This window comes from Xylocopa sonorina, chromosome 9 (assembly GCF_050948175.1).
Source record: "Xylocopa sonorina isolate GNS202 chromosome 9, iyXylSono1_principal, whole genome shotgun sequence".
In the NCBI taxonomy this organism is placed as follows: Eukaryota; Metazoa; Arthropoda; class Insecta; order Hymenoptera; family Apidae; genus Xylocopa; species Xylocopa sonorina.
The window spans coordinates 6698957-6725706 of NC_135201.1; the positions used below are offsets into that span (position 1 = coordinate 6698957).

The following is a 26750-nucleotide window of genomic DNA, read 5'->3' on the forward strand; positions in this document are numbered from 1 at the left end:
CAATAATCCCCTATATCACTTGAAATGCAAAAACGAGGTGTACATATTCATAGCTGGCCTATTCGATTCCCGGAAATACGCTGTAATAGATTTTTTACCGTTGTTGATGTTTTATTCAATAAAAACCACGTCCGCGATGTAATTTAATTAAAACACAACCCGAATGATATCAGAATATATGAATTTTCGTGCTCCGTTTTTCTGACCATTCAATGTTTCACATTCAACGATACTTGTAGCTACAAAAAACAAATATCGAGAAAGTTACCTCTACAAACATCGAAACATCAAAATTTCATTCACTATAAAGTATTAAAAGAGGCGAAAAAACAGCCTGTGCGCGTATCTATCGATATTGGCATCGAAGCTGCAGTCGAAATGCCTCGTAACGATGAATAATAACCGATGCAATATCCCTAGCCAGTTCTCCACGATCTCGTCAAGTACCAAGAACGATTCCCATAGGTGTCGTCGTGGTAAACGAGAACACTTTAAGTGACTCGATGAAACTGAAGGCGAAACGTGTTTCATTCGTCGTCTGCTGTCGAATTTCCTATTCCCTACACTTTACGTACCAAAAAAAAAAAAACGTTTGAAACCCCAACTTTTACGAGTAGAGAGCGTGCACGACGGTGTGAATTATCGATCAGGAATGATCAATTGGCGCATAGAGGCCGGATCTCGCGCGGGTGGGATCGATTTATGCAGCTGGCTGCAGTCGTGGCGGTTCCGCGACGATTCCAGCCAGCGTGCTCGGTTTGACCTAGAACTCTGCCAACCAGAGCTGGCCTACGAAACTCTAAATCATCCGGAAACGACGCGCTGAACAGAGGAGGCATCGCGTGGGAACGCGCCTTTAAACGATAAAGGGCGCAGGAAACTGGAACACTTTCGATAGGCACGTTAGAACATCTCTGCTCATTCCACGCGAGGTGATCTCATTCTCTGATAGGCTTCTAATCGATTCAGTGGACTTGAAATTAGGTTCTGGGCGATACAATTGATTTTTCTGTTCGAATCTTGAGTGTCGATTTTTTTTTTTACGAAGTTCGAATGGATTTGTAATTCAAGTTGAAATTAATCGTACTACGTTGGTCGTCTCATTGACGTCGCAAGGCTAACGAGGTTACACGATTGCAACTACATCATTCTAAAAGTTTGCCATCGGCGAAATTAGAAGAACCGCAACCAAGGTGTCGACGCGATAAATCGTTTTAAGTGGCGTCCGTGGACCGTTCCTCGCCCCCCTTTAAACCGTGAAATTGGTAAAGCCCGACTTGTACGGCTCTAACGATCGGAGAAAAGAATTCTCACGGAATTCTGGCACGTTTCCTTGGCACCGGGAAATTCGACGATTTTCCGCGCTACCTTCTCGCTCTATTAATACCATTTTCATTTATAGTCGACACCTCTGTGATCAATTTCCCCTATTTGTCCTCGCGCTTTTGATCGAATTCCCAATTTCTGTCCAACGATTTCCAATTTCCGCAACATCTGAACGGGAAAAGCAGATAAGAAAATGTCGTCTCATGGTCGTTCGCGATCGAAACCTGATCGTTCGATGAGAAGATTCGCGAACGATCGTATCTCTCGTCGTAGATGGAATCGGACAGGAGAAAACAAAGGGACAGTTTCCGTGGAATATTCCTTCTGCGAGTTATGCAGTGAACGCATTCAAGTGACGTCGAGAACTACAGCGTCAATTATACACGGACTGCTTGACAATAAATGAAATCCGGACGTAGCCGAGCCTGTCCTCCACCCCGTGCCTCGGCTCTTTTCTTCGTCAGAATTCCAAGCGAGCGTGGTGGATAAGTAATTGGAGCGGAACGCGGAGATTACAGGTTGAGAAACGGTAAAAAAAAGTGGAAAATATCCTGACGGAACGCAGAAGTAAGATTTGTTTGCGTAATTCCCAGCGACTGGGATTTTCTTCTTCTCCGCCGTCAGAAATTGGGTCGTGACGCTGGATTAAGGCATCCTTGAACTTCGAGCGAAACTCGTTCGAATTTTTTCGCGTCGCGAATTGAAGGTGGAGTTAGCTGCAGGTTGAGTTAGTTCAAGTTCTCCAGAGTTTAGTCACTTACGTCGATCTCGAAGGCTGAGTCAATGACTGTAAGTCCAAGTGTTGGACTCGATACTAAGATTCACCCGCAAAGTACAATTGTACAACCCAGACTACTCTGTGTTCCAATAATTTGAAACCCAAAATTGATTGCGGCAACTTCGGACGACCGATTAATCCTCTGTAACGCGACGGAACGGAACAATCGTCCATTCAACCCAGTTTCGAACGTTAGCTGCGACAGCCAACTTCCTCGAAGCTGAACTCCATCAAAACTTTGCCACCGCTAAATCATTCTAAGTGCTCGAATTCGCGTCGATCTTCACCCCACTGGAGGGGCTATTAATAAGGAACCATTTGATCTCCGCCACGGGAGTCAGGGCCGTTAAAAACGTATTCGAAGACTCGTTCCAGGAGACGCTCTCCCATGGTGGACGCTCCGAGAATATGAAACGATACCCCATAACATCGAGCGTATTCCCTTGGCGACTATGGTCGAAATTAGACGCTACTTGCCGCTCGAGCAGCCACCTTCATTGTCTTTATCGTTCGCACGAGGGCTATCGCGTAGATGCGAATATCTTGGTTCCATCTGGAGGAACTATTAATTCTCTCTTCTGTTCGAAATTTAATATTCAACGAGGAGAAGTCAAGCAAAACGGTTGACAACGATGGAGTTGAAAGAATCACTGGTGGGTGATTCGAAACTGGCTGAATTTCGATGCGCTTTTAGATCGAAAATTGAATCGTCAATCGTGAAAGAGAAATGTTCGCAATTGGCTCGATAAAGATGCAAATTTGCCCGGGAATTCGAGGCCGATTAATTAATCATAGCGTTCCGCGTTTATGTTCAGCACGCATCGATGCGTTCGCTGGTAATTTCCACGGGAAACGGTGCTCGAATTGTATCGCAAGAAATGCAGGATTATGGGAATGAATATCTCGCGTCGATTCGGGAAATGAATATTTCGTGTCGATTTCGAGGCTGTTGGTTGTATCATCAAGTAGGCTGCTCCGCTCTCGGTCCAATAATTACCATTCCTGAGAAGTTTGGGAACCGTGCTCCACAGAGTGGAGGTTATGCTCTTGACCCATTTAGAAAATGAGCTCGCTTGTTTCTCAAAATCGAAATCTAGTAAAAAGTAATCGAATCAGCGTCAGATGTTGAGTCGCGTAAGTTGGCATCGATGCATAAGTCACTTAAGTTATTAACCCCCATTAAATTACTCAGTTTATGTGATACTCGTTCGAGTACAGTCGCAGGGATGTTTAATTACACAATTCAATGTAATAATGGTTAGTTAGCGAGTAATTGTATCTCGGTAATTGTGCGAGCTATCAAAGGATTGTACAACCACTTCAACGTACTTATTATTATTCGAGGCATTAGTACCAGCCCCGTGTCGCCAATTCCAGTCACATCCACATTCGAGGGCTCCAATCGAGAACAATGAGGATTGCAACGCGCGTTGTAACAAACTCTCGTCGCGAATAACGGTTGTTAATCAATTTTGCGGAAGCATAAACTCGAATGCGTAGCGGAGGAACAGAATGGCGCGGCTGGAGGAAACTTGTCGGCGGAGAAAAGCTTAAATGCAGATTTACCGGATGGCCATTGCTTTAATACACCTGCAGGCGATACGAGCGATCGTTCGAGGGTGATAGCAGATTACACTCGCCGCGAAACCACAGCAATCGCGTTAACGCGCTCGCGAGAATCGATGCTAACGACGATTGGATCTACGGGTGACGCGAGATCGATCTTCCACAAAAGACCGGCGATTTTTCATATCTACGTGGAACTGGAACGAAGCCAGGCCATGCGAGAACTCGAAACGATTCGACTTCCTCTGGAAAATTGATTGCCAGCCGCGGAAAGATTAGAAATCACTTTTCTCGACTTTCACTTGGATCGTTCGAAACTTCCACCCCGCCATGTTAAACGTAGCAATAAATACGTGGGTATCAAACTGTATAGGAAAAAAAGGTCAGCTCCATAGTAATCGCAAGGAATATTTAACGAGCCTTCCACGACGACCCAACGATGAAATATTACCTTTACTCGATGATCGTTCTTGGGCTAGAATAAGAACCCTGGCTACAGTCTCACGCGAAAGCACGCCAATCATTGACTGTTCCGCGTTTCTAGGTTAATCCACGGATTTATCTAGTCGATAGTGGAGCCACGATAAGTCTAATACTCCGTCGGAATCGTTTTACATCGAGATACTTCGCGCGTGATATACTCGGTGGGTAAACGAAAATCGTTAGGAGAATTCCAGACGCGAGATATTTCTCGAACGCTTCTGTTTTCGGAATCGTAACGCCGCAGAGAGTTCGAAAGTGACGAAAGGTACTCCAAAAGAGACGACCCTAGGAGGAAACCGTAAAACCCATCGTCAGATACAGGTCTTAACTATTTCAGCCTGCAAGCGTCCCGCTGAACGAGTCCGCTTAATAGATTCGATCAGGCCCCAGGCGCGCGCACTGCCAGCAGCGATTCTCGCTGGGATGAGCGGAGAAATCCGGCGGGAATCAGGATTCGATCGTCCCTGACACGTGCCACGAGATCTCCAGCGTTATTTGAAAACCGATCCAGCCGATCCGTCTTCTCTACCCAGCTGAAATCCTCCGTTTTATCGACCCTCTTCCGCTCACCCTGTAAACCCATCGTCCCCTCTCTGCATCAACGATGGACGACGATGACACGGACGAGAAGCGGGAGTCCGTAACTCTGGTGAACAAGCTGTCCCAGGCGCAGACGAAGAGCAAGTTTCTGGTTTCCACCTCGAAATTTACGTCCATCAGCTCGAGGATGGGGACCAGACAGAAGAGCTCGACGGACTCGGACACCATGGAGGGCGCCTCTGAGAGCGAAGTGGAGAACATCCCCACGGACAGGGAGACGCCAGAGCCAATCGTCACTGACGAGAAGGGCAACAGAATCTCAGGCAGAGACAGGCATTCCCTGGACGTACCTGAGGAAGCAGAGTCCCTGTTGATGGCTCGTCATCAGACTGTGACCAAGACCAGCCTCAGGGTGAGCGAGGACGAGAGCAAAGTGTCCAAGTTGACTGGGACCAGACTAGGACTATTGCATCGAAGCCCACAATCTTCTTCCAGTCAAGAGGATTACGAGCCTGAAGTAAAGAGTCTGGTTAAATTACAGAAGCAACAACAGCATCTTCTCACTACTGGTAGTGCTAGCCAGATGACAGCCAGGTCCATGGAGAGTCTAAGGACTTCGAAGAATTTCCTCAGCGCTGACGATCGTTTTATCGAAGACTCGAAGTCGTTGGAGTCGCTCTCGGAGTCGCACGTGGCCAGTTCGAAAGGACATTACAGGAGCTTCCTGACCTCGTCCAGCAGGGATGTCAGGAGGATCGTCACGGTCGAGTCGAAGAGCAGCGACAACCTTCACAGAGAGGAGAGCCTGAACGCTGAAGTAAGGCGCGGCCTGTTCGCGAATACAGGGCTGGAGAGGAAGATCCCCCAGCACCTGAGCCTACCACCACCGTCCAACGTGTTCTCCCTGACCAGTCCCGGTGGTAGCGACAGGAAAATCACTATCCTAAGCCCCCACTCGCCGATCCAGTCGACGGAATTCCAGTTCTCCTCGCAAACGCTGAAGACCAGACGCAAGAAGGCGATCGTTCTGCCGAGGTTGGTGTTGCCCAGAAGCGAATCCGAGGTGTTCTTAGAGTGAGTAGTCGGATCACACGATAGATTGAGCTCTTGCTGTTGGACACAGTGCTGGGAAGCTGACCTGGTATTTTGCCTGTACTTATTCTGCTATTCTTGGGACACGCACACGATCACACACATAGCCAACACTTTATGCACGTATTTGCCATACTTTCCTCTCGAGTTTGGGAATATCCAATGCTTGACGCTATTTAGTAACCTCTGCCACATCGATCGGTTGATATTTAGTTGTTAGTTGACTTATTTATTAGTTGGGAATTTTTCTTGAAACTCTATTTTCTTTTTATCGTTAATACTGTCAAAAAAATTGCTGCGAAGCGTTAACGCGATCTATCATGGCACAGGAAATTTTGTTAAAATCTACCAAGTCCCCGCGAATTATCCCTGGAGAATAGCTTCATTAGGGATGGAACTTCACGCGTGACCTTTCCCCGACTAAAGTCGCCAGCAGTTACTCCGTAATTGTTGGGCTGACCCGTGGGTCACGATGAATCCCCTTGCACGGGCAAACAGATCGGAGTTTCGAATTAATTCGATCCAGCGGACCTAAAGCGAATTTTGTAGCCGCTAATTAGAGCTGGAGAAACTCCACCGGGTGGGGATTCAAATTTCCGTCAGCTCCTGCACGTATACCCGTCTGGTATATGAATACTGTAACTTGAGACACTTTGCGAATAATACTTCCGTGATATACTTCCGTCGGATGCGTCTGGAAGTTCGAGTTTCATACGTTTTTGATGAGATTAGACCGTAAGTTTAATCCAAGAGAGATATGGAGTCTGCCATCTCGAGTCAGATACGAACGGCAAGGCGCACTCAGCCAGTAGAATTTGTTACATTTTTACATAATTTTTGATCCCCCAATTAGCTCGTGTTCGACAATTCCATTGTACACGCTTGTTCGTGTAGGATTCGATTGATGGAGACGCAATTGGAAATCTTTAGCGTGACATTCAGTCTTGTTCCAACAGGTACCGGTCAATGGGACAGCGCAAACCTAAACGCGAGATTGTCACGATTAGATCCAATCTATGTTCGTGTCACTGCCGATCAATGCGTTTCCACTGATCGTACTTACGATCCGGGCTCGTGCAGTTTCGAAGATTGGATATGTTAACGGACTGATTTGATTCGACGCGTTCGACTGAATCTCCGTTTCGCTGGCGCAATTTCCGTTCCGACCGATCACGCGATCATCCAGTTTCTCGCGAGCGTTTGAAATTCTGATAGAAAAATGTTCGTTTAATTTTTATACGCCCTTCTCTCTTTTGTAAAAAATAATATTTTACATTTTTCGCGGGTTGCAACGATCTTTGTTTTATTCAGCTAATTAATTAATTCCGCGCTACGTAAGTTGGAAAATTATTCCAGTGAAACCTGGTGGCATCGCTGCGCGGCGAGAGACACACTGGCTTTGCTGGAACTTTTACAGAACGTAACAGGGGCCGTAATTAATTGTACGAAAATAAAGTTTGTACATTTTCGTACGCGTACAGAATTAGTTGTTACGTTTGATTCCACGTTGGGTTTCGAATTCGCGATGTAAATGAAGCCAGGCGATACTTTTTCGATATTTTTTTTTTTTTTTGCGATCTAATAGGAAACAGTAGAAGCAACGAATTCTCTCGTTTTTCCGGTTGTTGTTCGCGAAGCTTCCTTTTGTAAATTCTATCCGACGTATCCCGTGGATTGATCAATACTAAAGAAAAAAAGCGGACCGTTCTGTTTTCTAGCGCAGGTATACGTGCATACGTACGATTTTCTCTGTCTTTTTTTGTTCTTCTTTCTTTTTTATCAAGAATTGCATTCACTGAATTTCTTTACGGTTCAAATATTGAGCGTTGCCATGGGAACAACCTTTGATGTGCATGTTGAATAAAAGGAAAGCACCCTTGGCGCGCATACGATACCCTCCACTTCTAAACGTAACAGGAATGTTATTCAGATATGTTTTTCTGATATTTATACGTCGAAAGAACATTTTATAGGAGGAGAGGCGAGATTCTTCTGGCACGGATTAGCTTCGAACACTCTTTATTATACCATTTAACGATGCGAACCATAACGTATCCCAGGATACGTTAATATTATTTGTTATTTCGAGCGGATTAAATTATATTATAATTACCGATTAATTACGGTATGCTCCAATGCTTCTGATATACATTTCCATTAATTATTGGTTACGATAGGAAATATTAATTACACCTCTGAGGCCGGATTATTAATCAAAAGCCCTGCAGACCGACAATTACAGCGAACGTACCCACGTTTCGCAAGCAAATGAATTACAAGATTTATTATTAAAATACCGCCAGAGAGGTATTTAAATATTTCATAAAAGCACAGTCGAAGGTTAAAGAGAACCATTCTCTTTAAAATGCGTCTCGTTCCAAGTCAATATCTCAATTCGTTTCCAAGATACGAAGCTCCAAAGTATGACAGTCTCGATGGACGCGTGGCTGACCACGTATCCACTTTTCTACTCGTGTCGTAGCTCGCTCGATCAGCTGTCAACGACTCACTGTAAGCGTTTGTAACATGAGTTAGGCCAGTGAGTGATGTAAGTAAGGAGTCTGAGCTTGAGAAGCGCGTGGCGGATGAATTAAAGATCAGAATCCTCTTTAAACTACGATATCTCAGGAACCAGATTGCGTATCGTCGCGAAATAAAGAGCATATTAAAGGAGGAGCTTCGATGTTTCCAACGACGCCAAACACAATCTCCTATGACGCTGCACGTTCATGTTATCGAGCCAAAAAGATATGCAGTTTTCTAAATAAATAATACTTTCAAACATTATGCAGTGGCTGATTAAATAAGGGCAGACGAACTTTCTACTCGATTTACTCGAATCTTGTTATTTATAACGTGACGCCTACACGCGTTAAGTCCTTCGATTATTACTGATCTGTGCAACTGATAAATCCGCCGTTTAAATTTATCGTAGCTAATAAATGGATGCTACTTCGGATACAACCGACGCGGCAGTGTATCGGGCAAGATACATCGATATTTCGATAGATATCGTGTAACGAGTCGGAGGACAATCGATTCGTATTACCGCGCGCGGCTTTACGTTTGCGCCTGCAACGAGGTCTCCTACCCGCGTAGGTGCACCTAACATTAATTTGCGACGCTAATCGCGTTAGAACGGTTCACCAGACGATCGTTAATTATCGCGCAACCCCGCGCGAGTTCGATTCCTCGTTCAGCGCCGTTTTCAATCGTTCTCCAACAACGAATTCAACGCTTCGAGCATTCACGCGACTGCAACAGTGTCTGCTCTCGATCGATAACGATCGCAGAGGTATTGCGCGATTAACGTCTCCTTACGAGAGCTTTATGCGCGCTTATCGTTCTAATCCTGTTGATCGTCCCCGCCATTCAGAAAAGCAAGTCTCTCGCGCGTTGGTATTTTCATGAAAACACTTTGCCACATCGTCCACTCGTGCTCGTAAATAACAGCTTTGGGGGCTGGCTAGATCCTCGAGGGACATGACGACATCGTCTCGATGCATGCGACGCTAAGTATATCTACTTACGCCTCGAGTGCGCGTTAAAAAGAGAGGACGTTACGCTCAGCCTGTGGACGTCGCAAAGGCGCGATCGATCGGATCGTGCACGAACGATAATTGTTTTCGGCACGTGTCGTGTCGCCTTCCGTCACGCTGACAGCGTTTCACGTTTGCCAGTGAAATTTCGACGAGAGGCGGTCATCGATCGTTCGTCTTTGACGGTGTGTAACGCGAAACGAGACTTTGTAACAATATTCATTATCGACGGGTGGTGCGGTGAGATTCGACTTGAAATTGTTCCCCAACTGGTGGTTGGAAATTTGAGAGAGCTGGGAATTATTTATGAGTTTTAATTGAGGATGGCAATTAGGAGTTTGAAAGACGCGCGAGTTGGCGGCGAAAGCTTTTCACGTGTTTAATTGGATACGCGAGAAAGGGGATGGTGACTCGTAAGGGTAGAAAATTAAGCAATCAAGGAATTTGCCAAGTGGATTTGTAAAAAGTTTAGAAATTTCGGTCATATATTGCTGTACTAAATTATACGACGTGCCAGAACGATAGGAGCCTGTCTGGAGAATTGAAATACAATGCCTAGTTAATGGTTTCCGACGTTGAACACCCCCATTGTGCATGCTGACAGCGTGTCTGGTTTTATGTGTCCAGTACACAACGTATCGCAACTGTCTGCGCATGATTTGAGGTTGCGAGGGTGTATGCTTGAATAGGAATAGCAATTTCAAATGCAGGTCACAGTGGCTGTCATTTTCCATTATTTCCTCGTCGCGATTTAAACATTGAAGCGATCGAATCTTGCGCGAAGTTATCGAGAATCGCGTGAACCTTTCTGCTTCCTTCCTCGAAATCGCTCGAAAGTTACCATTCGACGAGATGTCGTTATAATACCACTGGTAAATTTTAATCGGACCTATCAGACATGATTGCCCTCGCAATTTTTCACGCGCAGATGCACCCGTTTCCATCTGGCCGAGCTAATTCTCGTCCCGCTTCTGTTTCAGTTGCGCGACAATGGTAATTCGTCGCGCAAACACATTTCCAATGGGCACATGTACACCGTGACGCGAAATATAACTGGATGTTTCACCGATAACTCAATTAGGTCGCACTGTTTGCCGACCGTGATTGGTCGCGTTTGGAACCAGACTCGACGATCGACTCGAAATGCTGGCCTCTGACGTGATAAATAAATTTCAGTTTTCCTCCAGTTAGACATTCGAGATGCAACGAGAAACCATATTGCGAGTGTCACTTCAAAGGGCTTCGATACAGGGCAACACAGGCCGCAGGCCATTTCGTTCCACTTTGTATATGAACGCATGTACAAGGATGCTTGAATTCTTTATTTCTTTTCCTTTTGGTATTCATTTCATTTCACCACAAATCTGGTGTTCATTAAGTAATCGTCTAGAAAATTAATGAATTTCTAGAAAGCAATGGAAAGCATTAGAATTGATTTCTTATTCAATTTTTTAGACATTTCATAAGACTTTATATTCTGTTTATATAGAAGAACTTAAAAAAAATTTTGTGCAACTTTATTTTCGCAAAAAACAAACAGATGAAGTTTTCTTCAATCGAAATGCTATCTTACGTAGGCAATGCAGAATACGAGAATCTGTTTTACCAACAAATACAGTTACCGACTAAGGATAACACGTAGCTCATCACGATAAGAAATGGTACGAACAAGCAAAAGTTTTACTTGTTTGCGCGGTCGGTATTTCAGTTAACGTAACACCAAATCCCATTAGGTCTGCTCTGTACAGCATCGGTAGTTTCATCGTTGGAGAACGTAGCGGCAGCACTGAAACTCCTGGAAGAAATCAATAACTAAGGGCAGACGAGCTTGGCTTACTTCTTCAATGATAAAGTAGTTCCATCTTGGTTTATTTCTTCTCGAGAAGTTTTCTCATTTCACTCGAACCTCCCTCCTTTGTTAGATGGATACGAAGATCTGTCTCGAGATATTAACATCGTTGTATAGGTGCTTTAAGTTACGTTCCTTGAAGATCCACGCTTGCCGTGAATTTTAGTATCTTTTAATTACTTTAGCGGTTCAGAAACTTGCGATTGAAGCGAAATAATTATTGTACCACTACCACTACTTTGGTTTCCCCTTTTAAGCCACGATTGCCTATTTAAACTCTCTAGATTTCGAATGACGCCCAAAAAATTTGCATACCGCACACAAGCCCATCTTTCTCTGCAAGTTTATCATCGAAAGGGTTCGACTGGCAACTTTTCCGATTCTGGTAGATTGGCTCGTGTATCGAATCGCATTACACGATTGCTCGAGCTCGTGTCGCGCGATACAGTAAAAAACGACGTGGCTCACCCGCTGTGGGTGAAGTTTCAGGGACAACGCGGCCGCTTTCACGAGAGCCCAAGATGTTTCTCGAGGTTAAAAGCTTCGTTCGAGTGTCCGTGCTCGCCTCTGAGACGGCGGGCTGAAAAATGTAGATTCGATCGAGCCTCGAGGGGAGGAGGTTCAACGTAATGGAAGTAACTCGAGTTAAATCGTCGATTCGATAGGCCACCCCCGTGCCACTGTTCGCCTGATGCACCCTTCATTTAGGTTGACGTGAATTCAGCAGGACTCCTTTTTTTAATTATTCGAATTGTTAACTCTGGTAAAGAGTTCGATTACGAATCGAGCTTGCTCCAAATTTTTACTAAATCGCGATGAAATCGTGGAGTCAGTTTGTCACTAAAGATTCCAATTAACCGATAAACGATAACGAATCGCAAAGACTTGTCGCGCGACAACTTATCATTCGCGCAACGCAATATTTCAGAGAACGTGTATTGGAAAATCGTTCAGGAGCCTTTGATAAATTGCATCTTACATAAACTAACTGGATATATTTCACAATATCCCATCTCCCGTGAAATAAAGTACGCGATCGATATTTCGTGGGCTAACAATTTTGCCTGTTAACAATCCTCCCATAAATTCCAGCAGACCCCTCAGCTTCTCTTACAATTCCTCTTTCTTTCTTTTCTTCTATTAAAATCATAGAGCTCGCGACGATCATTGGTTCGCCATGTCCACCCTGGAAACTCACCGTCCGCGCCAATCGTCGTAACGAACGAGAAATGAAAAAAATTGTACGCAATAGCGACGCGATCCATCATGCCGCAAGCGGAATTGTTAACCTTTAACTTTTTCCTCGTTACACGGCCAGGCTCTTCCGTGATGGTAACAGTTAGCGTGCGTAGGGTCAATATCGCAACGAATTCGTTGACGTGGGGTCGTACGTAATCCACCACCCTCGCCTCGTCCCCTGTCCACGGCGTTTCTAACCATGACACCGTGTTCGTTACGCGGGTCATGGTTTCGCCACCGCTATCGCGGTTATGGGATCTGGCGATTTTTCGCCTTTCGTCTCGCTTGTTCGTCGCTCGTGTCCTGATTAAAACGGACCTCGTCACGATCGAACGGCTCAGAGGGGATGATTCATGACTCGCAGGATTTAAAATCGACGACGCTGAGGACGCTTGGATCGTTTAATTGCACGTTTCGCGGTTGAAATATCTGTTACGATCGCGGGTTTTTATCGTTTCGCGTGGTTTAAAGGCGATAGAAACCGTCTGAAGGGAGGGTCACGGCACTGCCGCTGCACTCTCCCAGCTTTCCATTGATTTTGAACATCGTGGGTGTGTCACCGCGAGCAGAGAGCACGTGGTCCCCGATCGTACGCTGGAAAATGTTCGCCTACCCTGTTCTCATGAATGGAACCTAGTTTCATCGAGCTAAACGATTCCTCGCATGATTCACCTGTCGACCTAAAAAAACGAATTCGAGGTATTTCTATTACTTTTCTGGGCAGAGTTCTAGTGTAATTCTGGCCACGCGCATCAGAGAGGGTGTGCGAGGGAAAAATGTTAATTCGACGGAACGACGGATTTAATTGCGAGGAGTTAGAAATGCGGCGCGCGACAGGCGTGCGAATAGAATGTTGTTGAACGTCCCCGTAAGCAGGGCAAGGCGGAACAGGGACGAGACGCGTTGCAGTTGGAGCGAGACGAGCCACCTCATTGAAAGTTCCCTTTCCGAGCATTGTGCAGAACTAACTTCTGTCTACGTTTCCGTAATATTCCCCGTTAATTTAGTCGCGCTGGTAACTCATTTGCTTTGTAAACCGCGTGAAACGACGCCAAGATAGAAACATCGAAACTGGGGGAACTTTGACATCCCTACCCCTAAAATAGAACAGGAACACTCTTCATTCTCTCTATTTCTACAAAAGCAGAAAATAGCTAAATCTAATACTGCTTGACACAAACGTACAGCTTGAAAAGTTCACGTTTGCCTTCGTTTTTGTTGGTCCTAAATTTAAGCAATGGGAAGAACAATTTTGGAAATCGCGTCTTGGCCAACGTTGCTCCGGAGAAATCGAAAACGTCCGCCGCGGATCCACCCCCGTGCGTCTCGGGGACGCCACCCCCTCCAGAGTGGCGGGTCGGTGGTTTTCGGCGGCGAAGGAGGCGCTCGCGTCGATAGAGCCGCGAGAGAGAGCCGTCCTCTTGCTCCAACGTGGCCGCGCCCCCTCCCCCTGCACCCCAACGAGAGCACATCCCCGAAGAAGTTTACATTTTCGCAGCCACGTTGGTGCTGATCGCGTCTCTCCGCCACTTTGCGCGCCATCCCCGCCTCCGCCTGCACCAACGCCGTGCGAACTCGTCTAAAACTCGCGACAACCACCCTGGTCCAAGGGCGAGGAGGACCGCGACGAACGTCGAGGGATGCCACTTTAACCCTATCAGCCGCGCGGCTGGCCTTCGCCTGTCCAGCTTCTGTCGCAGAGCGACGCTTGGATCTACGTGCGTCACGTGAGTCGTTTTTCTGCGTTGGAACACCCGCTGGAAGGGGGTGAACACCGTCCACGTGCGACGTTCACGCTGGAACAGCGACAGCGTAGGTTGGTTTCGAGAGAAGCGACGGGGATGTATCGCTGACTGGCTGGACAGGTGGCAAGGTGGGACTCTGACGGAGGAGTGCGCGATATAAGCACGAGGAACCTTGGATCGGTGTCTGGCAGCTATTGTTTTTGTGGCGCTGGGATGGGGTGAGCGGCGGAGCACTGCGAGGGAGGAATCGGGGATCGACTCTCTGTGGTAGATTGGCATTCGGGGGTGGTGCGAGTGGTGAAGTGTGAGCGGGGCTCTGGTGAATTTGAAGGGTGTCTTGGAAGAAAATTGGGTGCCAACGATGATAACGATCGATGGACGATTGAAGAGGATACGTTTTCGTCAGTGAATCTATAGTGATCAGTTCTCTAAACAATTTTGATGTGTAATTTACTGTCGACGAACGTTCAGTGACGAGTAATTAATGACACTGCAATTAGATCCAAAGGAACGAAGTCTGATGGAGTGTTTGGGCTTAGCATCGACGCGGACGGGCTTCCTTTTGAGATTCGTCTTAGTCACGGTTCGAAAAGGATTGGTTGGGAGGATAGGTTACCTTGAATCGGAAGGATCTCGCGTGTAATCCCACAATTTTCCTGAAAGCTCGCGAGTTGGACGTGGTCGGGGAATACTAATTCCTCTCCCTTTCCTTTCGACTCGTTTCCTTCTCGACGAGAAAAGAAACCAATCAGAACCATCGAGTGATTCGTACTCGAGGACTCCATTGATTACACTGTTAATTCTGGTTCGAGTGTGAGAAGAACCTACCGAGAAAAATAATCGATATTAAATGTAAACCAACCCTTAGGCGCTCCTCGTGTTCAGCCCAATCTAAATTAATAGCACAACCTAACCCGCGAAGTTTAATCGCTCGATGAACATTTAAATGACCCACAGAGTGGTGTAAATCAGAATGTCCCCATAAAATGTTCACTAGGACCAACGAACGTAACGCCAACATCGCACCCACTCGCCTAGCTCATCCTAACTAGGTCAATGAACCATTAACTTAACCCAAAATACATTGAAACACCGTAATTGGTTTAAACGTGACTAGACACTCGAACGATCGGATTTCACCCTAAAAGAGAAGCCACGAACAGTGCGTCGAGTGTTGCGTTTTCGAAACTCTGAGGATACGTAAGAAGTGGTTAACCACCAAGTGGAAAAACGGTTCCGTTAAGGCATCGCTGGCTCGGTGGCCACTGAAAACTCGCGCAGATTCCTGGAAGAGGTGAATCCCAGAGGGTTGGCCACCGAGGATGGGTCAGGATTGGTGTGCACGTAGACGGAAACGGTCGAGCAGCGGTTGCTGCCCCTGTGGACCACGTGTTCATCCCTTAAGTAGGTTAGTGAGAACCAGGGATAGAATTTTAGTGTTCGCGAACCTGTTTGGTACTTTTGTCAAGCTTACAGGTAACGTTCTAGCGTTGTTTTGGGTAGTCGTTGAAAGTGCGAATGAAAATTGTTAGGACGTGTCATTTATTAGTGTTTTGGAGCACTCGAAACTTCTGTGCTCGCTTTAAAACAAGACACGAGATGGAAAATGTGTTTTTTAAGGGCTAGCAATTCCTATAATCGACGCAGCTAGCTGCGATAAATGAAAGAAAGTTCCTGGAAAGGTCTGCTCGATAAACTTAGGGAACTTATGAAAAAATACTCAGCTAAATGGATTCTTAGGAACCTGGGGGGTTATAGAATTTTATAGTCCAACGTATACTTCGCGAGTTGAGCAACGGACTCTTGAAAAATATTTCGAAAGTTAGTCTGAAATCATTTTTCTTTTTTCTTTCAGCTTTAATTGATCTGTAGCGTTTAACACCTTGAACGTTTCGGTGTAGTTGGTTGCCATTTAAGGCTAGTTAATCCTGAAGCTCGGATTATAGCCATTTCGTGACCAGTCAGTGCGTTCCCGCTGAGAATGTCATGACATTCCACCTCGAGATGCACGAGAGCGATAAATGAGCGAAGCTCAATCGGAAAGAGCTTTAAAATGGTTAGAGAGAATTAAGTTGTTCCCACGAATAACTCTACATTGTTTTCTTATTAACGCCTCTCTCGAGTCGAGTAGAATTACGTTCCTTTGGTAACATTTAATCAAGCGAGCTGTTGGTACGCATCGTGCAAATTGCAATTTTTTAGAACCCTTTGTTTTAGTTAATTAGTTCCGCGTGGCAAATTTTCAGGAACGCCTGAAAGCTGTTTTTTTCCAAGAACACGTGGGCAAATGGTAAGAGTAGAAAAATTCGCGAACAATTGGGGTTTTTAAATGCAACGTGGAGAGGGATGATTAATAATTTCGAGAATTAACATTTTGGAAGCTGAATCAGGGGCTGAAACGGACGGAAGATCGATTTAAGGCGTTCAGCTTTTTCCCCAATGTCCGTTCCCAACTTTTGTGGGGCGTCGAGCTTGTATCTTGACATACTCGCGGCGAAATTAATTAAGCAACGGGATTAACGAAGACCCAGGGCAGTCTTGAATTCCTTTTGGTTCTGTTTGTGATCGTGGAAGTTAAAACAGCACAAAAAATTGTTAGAAATCTAGAGAACTTTGAAACCTTTATACTCGTTGCGACAGTAGAACAAGTCAGTGCTATGTCAGACATGTTCTTTATTTACTCGGGACAACTCACATGTTATATAACGCTATTATTTTTATTAACTGGATAATCGTCGAGATTTAGTTTCACAAGTTCGTGATAGCTAGTGATACAAAGTTACGAAATATCGCACACGGTCGTATCGTCGAGAGACTTGTTAAAAATTGGAGTTCTCCTCGGTAACTCTCGCGCGAATTTTGCGAAAGCTCGCGGAAGTAGGTGGAAGAAAAGTCAATAAAAGGGACATTGTTGGCGAAAGAGTCTCTCGTCTTCCACCTCATTCGAGCCGTTTCGAAAAGTTTCATCCAATTTTTAGCTTCCTCCTCTCTCGTTGTTTGTCTCTGAAGGATACACTCGCCAAACGAATTATTGTTATTCATGTTTATCGAACAAACAACTATTCGCACTATTGGGGACGAATATAGTGTTTCATTTTCGATACTTTCTGTGATCACAAAATAAACTTAGATGGAGAAAGAGCTGCAATACCAAAGTGTGAAAAGAAACACCCCACGCTATGCCACTCAGAGTACCACAGCCACGTTATTTTGGTTTCTTTCAAATTTCTCGCGAAGCAGTCAGTGAAATTTCCTCCTTGATTCAGCTCGATTCCTGAAATTTCAATTGACACACGGAACCAAGAACACCAACCCCACCAAACCCGGACCAAAGTAATTACTCGTTAACGAAAACCCAGTTTCGCCCAGCAACTGGAATTCGCGTTCCACAAAATCCACGTCGACCTGCTTCCAAACTGGGGAAACACAATAGAAAAAGTAGGGTGGCGAAATCCACATAGGGTGTAGAAAGGGAGAGAGAGAGAGAGGGAAAGAGGCGAGAGGGGAATGGTGGGTGGTACGGTGAAATATCGTCGACTAATCAAAAATTTAATTAATAGACCACGGGAGCCGGCTATTAGTAATATTTCCTCGACTTGCACACCCCACCACGGCCATCCAGCCTCCGTATCCCTACTACCGGTCGAACTGATCGATGTTGTGGCGGCGGAGGCTGGCTGGGGCCAGTGACGTAATCACCAGCCTCCACCCCCGAGGTTTGACGTCACTGATGCCCTGAAATGCGCGTGACCAGGTGCGTATCGGGGAATCTCTGCACTGGCGATGGAGGACGGGCTGTGTATCGAGCACTTAACCCCAGACCCCAGCCTCGTTACACCTTCCTTTTCTTCTATCGTCCGCCAGTCCTACACGCTGGCTATTCTCCATTGACGCGCGAACGGCTGCCGTATCCGATTAGAAAATGGAACAAGCCGCGGCACGTAACAACCCCTACACCTTTACGACCAGCTGAGACTTGGAGACGCACACGTTTGCATTTACTATTTTGTTTTAGGACTATATACATTGGATTTGCAATTAATAGGATAATTGGGCAGATGAAACCTTTTTGATTAGCAAAGAGTCCAGAGTTGGGAGCTTCAGTGGACTGTAGGGGATCTACAGATTTACTTGGGGTTTAGTATTAGGATTTATCGGTGTTGTTCAGTTTGGGATGGTTCTTTTTATAGCGACGTGTTAGTTGAACGATGTTATTGAACGTTATAATAATTTGTAAGAGAAAAAGAGGCTTAGGGACGAAATAGATATGCTCCATATGGCAAATATCGCGGTGGTGACCTTCCTTACCAACGGCTGGCTTTCTGCCTTATCGCTGTAGGAGTATTCGAGACTCTTTATCGACGGAGCGCAACATTCATGCCGCGTTTCCACGAGAACTCCCATCACTACTTTTGCTCACTGTTTTCGAACAAATCTAAACTTTTCTCTCTCTCAACAGCTTCTCGTTCTTTCTCATATGCTTCGAAGTCTAAATATAATTGCTCATGAACGCCTCCCTTGTTTCTATCCATTCAATCGACCTTTGTTTCTCAAGAAGCTCTCTACAAGAAACGAAGGGAAGAAATTCTAATCGTTCACACCGTTTCTGCATTTCTATTTCTGTGCTTCGCGAACAAGAAAATTGCCTTCCCCGCTATCTCGCAGCCGGTGGTTTATTTACAAGCCAGTTATGGAAAAACGCGACAATCTCGAAGTCGAAACTCTTGATTTATCGTTTCGCGTGCAACGAATCTAGGTCGCTCTACTTTATTCGCCCATTCGCCATCACCATGGTGCACCATTGTACCCTCTTGTTCGATAACACGCGCGTCTCTCGAACCTCGTCAGGAAAATTGAACGCCAAGTCCGTGGTAACTTTTCTTCCCTGAGCAGAGACTTGAAGAATGTCCGACGAGCTGGAAAAATATATTAATTTATCGATTCCAATCGAAATTGGCTGTTCTATAAAGCTAACAGTTGCTATTTCGTCGGCTAGAAAATTTCGCAAATTACTCTGGAAACGTTGCCACGTGACAGAACAATTGCGTCGACGCTTAACGACTACCACTTTCTAAATGAAATCGTCCATTTGTTCGACACGTCGGGGCACTTGAAATTACTAATAGAATCGAAATAAAATAAACGGCTAGCAGATCGTGACGTCGATCGTGTGACACAATTTCCCTTCATTAAAATATTATTATTCGAACGTACGTTCGCAGCGTTTCGCGCGTGTGTGAGCGTGCGTCGGCTCAAGCGTCAATGATACGTGTGTCGAACGAGAAATAAAATGGTAACACGATGATAATTCGTGACGTAAAGCTTGTATAATGAACGTAACGCTCGCACGAACGAATCACTTCGTCCATTATTTTCGTCCACGCATGAATATTTCATAAAAAAGAGGCTACCAGTTGGAAAATATTCACACTCCGGCGGAGTATAAAGTTTTCGACGTGACACTTGCAATTGCTTGATGACCGAGGCATGATCGCATGATTCCTCCGCATTCCATTTTTCCTGCGTTCGCGCTGCTCGCATATCGCGCACTAATTAATATTTAACAATGTTTTATTTTCCCTCGCTGCAGCTTACAAAGTGCTTTTTCGGTCGTAGCTGAACAAAGTATGCTTTACGTAGTATTAACAGCGCCAACATTGAGATAAACGAAGGTAGAGAATTTGTTTAAATGAATAAATTGATAATATCTCTGTCCACGAATTTGTAACTTTCTTGATGTTGGCATTCGAGCTGAATAATGGATATTTGTCGAGAAAAGTAGTAACAATATGATCTTTTTTCTTGTTTCAGGTAAGTCGCTGTTGCATTTACATTCAACACTGAATCGCCGCCATTGCGAATTTACGTAAGCCGACAGTAGCGGTGAGAAAAATTTGTCTTTATCTGTGTTTCCCAAAGAGGGGAATCTCAAACAGTGCGATAAACGTTGTCTCACTAGAATCCTCTAACGACAGAGTCAGAAATCCTCAAAATTCCTGGCGAGACTTTTGAATTATTTCAATCAACATTTTCGAGTATTCGAATTTTTGAACATTCAAATACTTGAATTGATGAATTTTCAAATACTCGAGATTTCACACAGAATTGGAACATTTTTCCGAGCTCGAACCATTAACCGAAATTTCCCATCGCCCTACATTCGGATCGAACGAATCCACAATTTCCCGAACTTTTATCCGCGAATTCTTTCTCACACTTGTGTACCGAGTGGAATTGGAGAAAGCATCGGTGCCGTTTTCTATGGTTTCTCGAGCGTAATACTCAAACGGAACGAGCGCCCGTATGCCAAACTATGTTTGCCAAACTATCGTCGACCGCGATCAAATCTGATTTGCAGCCGTGCACACAGGGAGCACGAGGTGCTCGTGTGACAGCTAACGAAAAAAAAAAAGAACCGCCAGTGTGCAACGCGCGTGATGCAACTGCCTTCGCAGCTTAATTCCCGAATGCAGTTTTCCGCCAAGAGAAATATAATTAAACAATTACCCAATTACTAATTTACTCCAATACGAAACGTAAAAATCTGATTTCGTCAGAGGTATTATTCTAAAGATGCTTCTGAATCGATAAGTGTCCAAGAATAATTATCGAAGTTACTGAGCAGATCTGAAACTGCTATAGTATTAACATAAGTCATCCTCCTTAACAATTTTGCCCCCAGAATAGTCCATCCAATTTAAATTTCTAATTTAAATGACCCGTCGAACGTGAGAGACGTGGTGCTAAATTAACAATTAGCTGGCGCCAATCGACGCGATAAGCTCGCGAAAGGAATTCGCGATTGAACCAGGGTTCCCGTGGCAAGCTGTACGGTAATGGCGGCTCGCATTTAAAGCGCGCGAAGATATCGCAAGACAATCGATTTCTCTCCTTCTCGCTCCCGCTGACGGATTTTCAGCAGTTCTGCCACGAGCCAGCTCTTAGTTTGTCCTCGCGTCGAGAGCGACTTGAAACGCAGATTGATCTACTTACTTTCGTTTCGAAATCGAACGTCCGGCCATTGTGATCGGCCAGACGCGAAATCGCAACCCCCAGCCGCGTCAACCGCGTCCGCGTAAATCGTGGAGAGGGAAGAAAATTGCAATTCTCACGATTTTCTTCGAGTGCGTGTCGATTTTCGAAATTCTCCGCCTCGCTTCCCAGGCGTTGTACGTACAGTAACTTTTTTTTTGTTCGCGAGCCAGTGAAATAATTATGAATGGCAGTAGTGGCGTTATGTAATTTCCAGCAGTGATTATTCCAAGTTTTTCTCCGATCAGTGATAAGACGTGCGAATAACGACCGAATAAATAATGTCAATAAATTAAGAGACTCCAGGAAATAATTAATATGCAGTAATTCCAATGAAAATACTGTTCAATGAATAAATTATCATAGAAATTTCCTTGATCGCAGCGCGAATGAAACGGTTGTCCAATTGAACGCGGTTCATCAAGGTTGTGAACACGTTTCGCCTTGAAAAATAATAACAGGAAGGGAAATATTAGAATTGAAATGAATTGTGAATAAATGATCGGTCTATTCCCGAGTCTGCTGGCAGTGTGCTCGGGTGTACGTGCATATCGATCACGCCGCGCGACTCGTGCGATAAAATAAATAAATAATAATGGCGATATGAATGTTAGAAAAACCGAGTCTCGCGAACTGGGGCAGACAAATCGTAGGAAGAGTCGCCTGGCGAATGATGAATTCGGTTTCCGGCGGGCGTGCAACAAGAGGCGCGTCTACTTGCGCCGGAGGTTGCGTCGCGGCGCCCTGCGTCGCGGCGCCCAGCGTCGTGTCGCGTGATCGCGAACGCGTGTCGTGCGCTTAGTACGCCTCGATTCACGTGTTGGTACGGTCGCGAAACGTGTTCCTCGCGATTTTCTCTCGTCCACCGTTTCATTTGCCCGCTCGAGCGCCGTTTCGACGTTTCGCAACCGCGTCAGTGCTGTTCCGCGAGTGTTCTTCTTCCGATTTTTCAAGTGAACTTTCCCAATTTCAGTCAAATTCGTGGAGTGAACAATTTTTTTCGAGTCGATCGCGAGTCTGCTCTCAATGGGAACGTTGTAACATTTCGTACTGACTGTTTTCGCGAACGTATGGTTTCTACGATGATCATCGATCTTGTGAGCGGTGATTTTCGTTTAAATCGACGAGCTTCTTGAAGAAGAAGAGTGGCAAAAAATTGTTGGTTCGTGACTTCGAAATTGAGAAGAGAGAAAACAAATCGACGGCTCGATTTACATTTCCCGTTAACGCTCTTCTGGAAATCTTCCACGAACCATTGAACCGATCGATGAGGCCTTCGTTTCAGCTTGTAAATTTTCGAGCGTATTGACAGTTCCCGGTTTGATTGAATGTTTATCGGGCTCGCGTTAATTCGAACCGAGCGCGGTTCACGTGAACGAGAGTGGAAGGTCGTGGCCACGAGCCAGTCAGTCGTTTTATCAAACGCTCGTTAAGTTCATTGAAAATTCAACACTACCACGGAGCCTGTTACAACGCTGACCAGAGAGACGAATTTACGATTGATGATGAAATGACGCCACTTATGATTCACAGAAACGTTTACCCACAATGAATCATGGCAATTTTCTTTTACGTTCCTCTCAGCACTAAAAAAAAAAAACTGTAACACTCGACAGTTACGCATTTTTCGAATATTTTTCGACTAATCAGGATATGAGAGATCGAGAAATTGATCTAGATCCATAAGAAAGAGAAAACTAACCAGGTATCGAAATTAAACTTGCACGGAGAAGCGAAGGAAGAGAAAAATCAATCCTCCGCCACCTCTGCCCATTTAAATTCACGTCACTCCCGCTATCCCTACTTTCTATTCCGCCTCGCGTTCGAAGAAGAAGCTTTAAAACCCGCCGTTTTATTTTTTCCGTCGACCCATTTCGCTTTATCCTGACGGAGAACACGCGGTAACCGTCAGATCGATCCAATCTGCCGCTAAAATCGATGATCGATTCGCGAATCGAGGAATCGGCTGACGACAGTCCTCCACGGATGGACAGCGAGTGCGCGCGCGCTCGCTCACACCTGACGCACTCTTGGGTACTTGTTGAGCGTGGAATTTCAATTCGCGTAATGGATTCCATCGATCGCGTGCCACGTCGAGATTCCCATTGAAAAATCCCTGTCGCAGTTGACCACCGTTCCGCACTCCTGCACGAACACCAAAAAAGGTTCATTGTGGGTGAGGGTGGTGGTTGTTGGAAGTGGCGCATTCGGCTCCATTGCTTTTTTAAGCAAATCAGGGGGTAGGACGCATAAGTGGAGACGCGATCCAGGATTGCGGGTCAGATTTATTTAATCACGGCCTCCTTGCTGTTCAGCAACTTTTTCTAATTAAATTTTCAGTGGAAGATATGTCACGATGGTAAGTCCAGTCTTGATGATTCGTTCAGTCTCAATATTTATTGGCGATTAGGGGTGAACGAGGTATCCTCCATGTAAAGTCGCAATTTATTTTTAAATGCTGGTTAGCATTTCGATCTAAGTCGTAATTATTGGATCAGGTTGGGTTAACCTCTGGCTCTGAAATACACTCGGGGTCCCAGTAATCCCCAGTGTCCCTATAGTTGAACAGCGAACAGTTTCGCGGTGCACCCGGGAAAAAATGAGCCCTCGAGGCTGGCGAGTGCTTCACAAATATTAATACCCGTCTGAGATCCTGGTCGACCAGGAACTCTCTTCGTCGGCTGACGTCACGAGATTACGCGGCGCTCGCACGGATACTTACGGTCAATATTTAGCGATCGAGTCACGGTCGCTCTGCCGCGAACAAAGAATTGCCCGCCGATTTGCCGGGCTAATTTGAACCAACCGCGACTTAATCGCCCGCGACTGATCGACTACAATCGAACGGCTGGTCGAGGGCTGGAGAAATCGACGAAGGACTCGACGAGCGTCCTTCGAAGCGGAAGATTGCCGTTCTTTGTTCTCCTGATGCTGATTTTAGGGATTTCTATATATACGAAACAAGCTCTTCCATTCGATGGAAATATTTCGGTGCTCTTCGTGGCTTCCATCGGAGGTTTAGGTTAGATTCGCGTCCAAAGTCCTGCGTTGCACTCCTGGTTGCAGCTGACAGGCGTTCGTTGCAGTTAATCGCGATTTTTCTTCTCGTAAGATAAATTTAGCTGGCGAAATTAGACCAACAGTCACTTCGTTATGGATATAGTCTTGGATAATGGTAATAAATCCTCGTTTCACCACCATCACCTACGTTTTTCAATGAAAGGAGAGTAGGAGGAGTCTCGAGCACGGATAACGCTTTTCTGCGGTTGTCGTCAGCAGTGGGACAATAAATATTGTTCTTGGGTGATATCGAACGACTCTTGCCCCAAATCTAGTCAATAAGGGATCGATGTCTCGTTTTATCAGGTTGTCGATGGTGTCTCTGAAACTAGACCGACCTGATTCCCTTAGCCAAGTTACTATTTTCTGCAGACGTTTTCAAAGTGGACACCTTAACGTTGTTTATAGGCAGAATAAACTAAGGTGGAAACAGTGAAACTGGGAGGGGAAGTAGATTTTTTTTTAATTACACGCATCCTGGCGATGCACACTCGACGAAACTGGTCCATAATAAAAGTTCATTAAAATCTGCAATTCCGCGAAACTGCTCTCAGCGGGGGAGTTGCGTCGTCGCGTGTCAGCCGATTATTCGAAGAATACATTTTCCCGGCGTGTACCTTTTCCATTAATTCGAAGCTGCTTCTGTCCGCTTGTGTCACGTTCAATGTTCAGAATTAATTAAGAGCAAAACGAAATTAAATCGCGATGTACAATTATTATTTTTTACTTTATACAAATTAATTGCATAAAATACTGTTCTCGAAGTGTCTCTTAACCGCAGAAGATATCGAATTTAACGTAGAACACTGAACTACCAACAACTTTACGTGTACGTCCGAACAGATTGAAGACGCCTTTAAAAATTCACGAAACTTAAAAAATGCGTTATAAAACGAAGAAGAGCATGGACGAACGAAGTAGTGCAAGTGCTGGTGCCATCAGAGGAAGCAAAAAGTGTCCGTGGAAGCTCGAATCGTAGCGAGCGATCAATGAATACGAACGGGGGCGATGATCGAAGACGCGACGATGATCGCGTTCTTCTTCCTCGTTTGGATGATGGTCAGGGCGAAGGAGGAGGCGAAGGACTCGAAGCAAGACTCGAGAAGAGAATCTTTGGCGAGGGATAACCGCGAACGTGGCGACTCGAGGAGAAACTCGAAGGAGGCCACGTCGTTCGGTCACACGTCTCACGTCGACAGACGTAGACATCGACTTCGACGGCACTCGCGTCGATACTACGTCGATCGTAGCAAGAGGTGAGTCAGTTCGATCATTCTCTCGATCGTGGGATCGAGCACGAGTATAGTCGCGACACGTGCTCGGGAATATTATTAAACTCTATCCGATGCAATTAATTCCGAGGGCGACGCGAACCTGCTTTCTGACGAGAAACATGGACGCCAGAGATCACCAGGCGTTTATTAAGTCCCTGACATTAGCGCAGTCTGGCGGTTGACCGCCTAATTACACGCTAAAGAGAAAATCGTAATGGAGCGGCCCCGTAAACACAGGCCACGGTAATCCTATGATCGCGAGGTACCCTGGCGAGAGCAATCGGTTGAAAATAAACCGGGTCCCTCGTAATACCCCTTTAAGATTACGTCCACCGAGGTTTATTAAATCTGATCTACTTACTAGCCCTAATGCTAATGTAATCGATGCGCAGCTTAGTAACCGTACGATGGGACTCGATTAGCGTTTGATGGTCGATTCGTTGGTCTACCGAGTCACAGAAATCTTGCGCGTCTTAATCTTCATTGGTCTATTCTCTGATCTTATCCTACTTTTTTTACTCGTTAATCTATTTTTCAGCTGTCAGATCGTACGGTTCGGTTAAATTGGGTTACGGTGCTGATTCCAGCCGAGTTTTTCCACGGATTCCGCGACCGCGTATCGCCCAGTGGAGGAACGAGTTCTTGACACAAATCTGGCGACCCTGAAGAGCGCGTAGGTGATAAACACCCTTAACAACCGCGCGGCACGCCAGCCCCTCTCGTGATCGATAACGAGACCTTTCACCCCGACCTTTTTCTAGCGCACACGATTTCTGATCATTTCTCTCGATCGTTTATGGGGTGTCCCGATTCGCCTGAAGAATAGGGACTCTCATTTTCGCGATCTACAGTCATAACGCAACCTGACTTAACTTTATTTATTGGCTTGTTGCCACCCTCGTTGAGAAGCTGATGTATCGAATTAGATCATGGTTCTTTTGCGTTTCCTACACGAAGTATTCTACTTCGAGTAAAGATCGAGATATGGTTGAACATTTTTGGGATTATTTTTTGTTCGAATTGCGAATTGATCGATGGTAGTTTCGCGTAGCAAAGGGATTCAGAGCGTAGGTTTACGCCGACTCGATGAGTTGGTGCGACTGGTCCACTGTCAATATAATTTTCCATTAAACGAGCTGAATGGAAAGCCCGATTATGCCTCGAAAATTAGGTCGGCAACGACTGGAGGGAGGATTTATTGCGTCCTATAGCCAATATAAAATCAAA

The 26750-nt window shown here is 45.4% G+C and overlaps 1 protein-coding gene across 12 annotated transcripts in view; it reads left to right on the top strand.

Annotated features, from left to right (window-relative positions):
* Window positions 1–26750, top strand: part of Dnc (phosphodiesterase dunce) — a 219903-nt gene that overhangs the window by 138669 nt on the left and 54484 nt on the right. For 4 of the 12 annotated variants that reach the window (XM_076901299.1, XM_076901300.1, XM_076901301.1 and 1 more), the window contains exon 1: window positions 4745–5767. The exons of 5 other annotated variants lie outside the window; for them this stretch is intronic. In XM_076901299.1, coding sequence (XP_076757414.1) covers window positions 4758–5767 — 1010 coding nt within the window. In that variant the 5' untranslated portion in view covers window positions 4745–4757. Of the gene's footprint in view, window positions 1–4744; window positions 5768–15464; window positions 15566–25242; window positions 25506–26750 lie in introns of those variants that run through there. 3 more of the 12 variants (XM_076901302.1, XM_076901310.1, XM_076901304.1) reach the window with 3 other exon arrangements.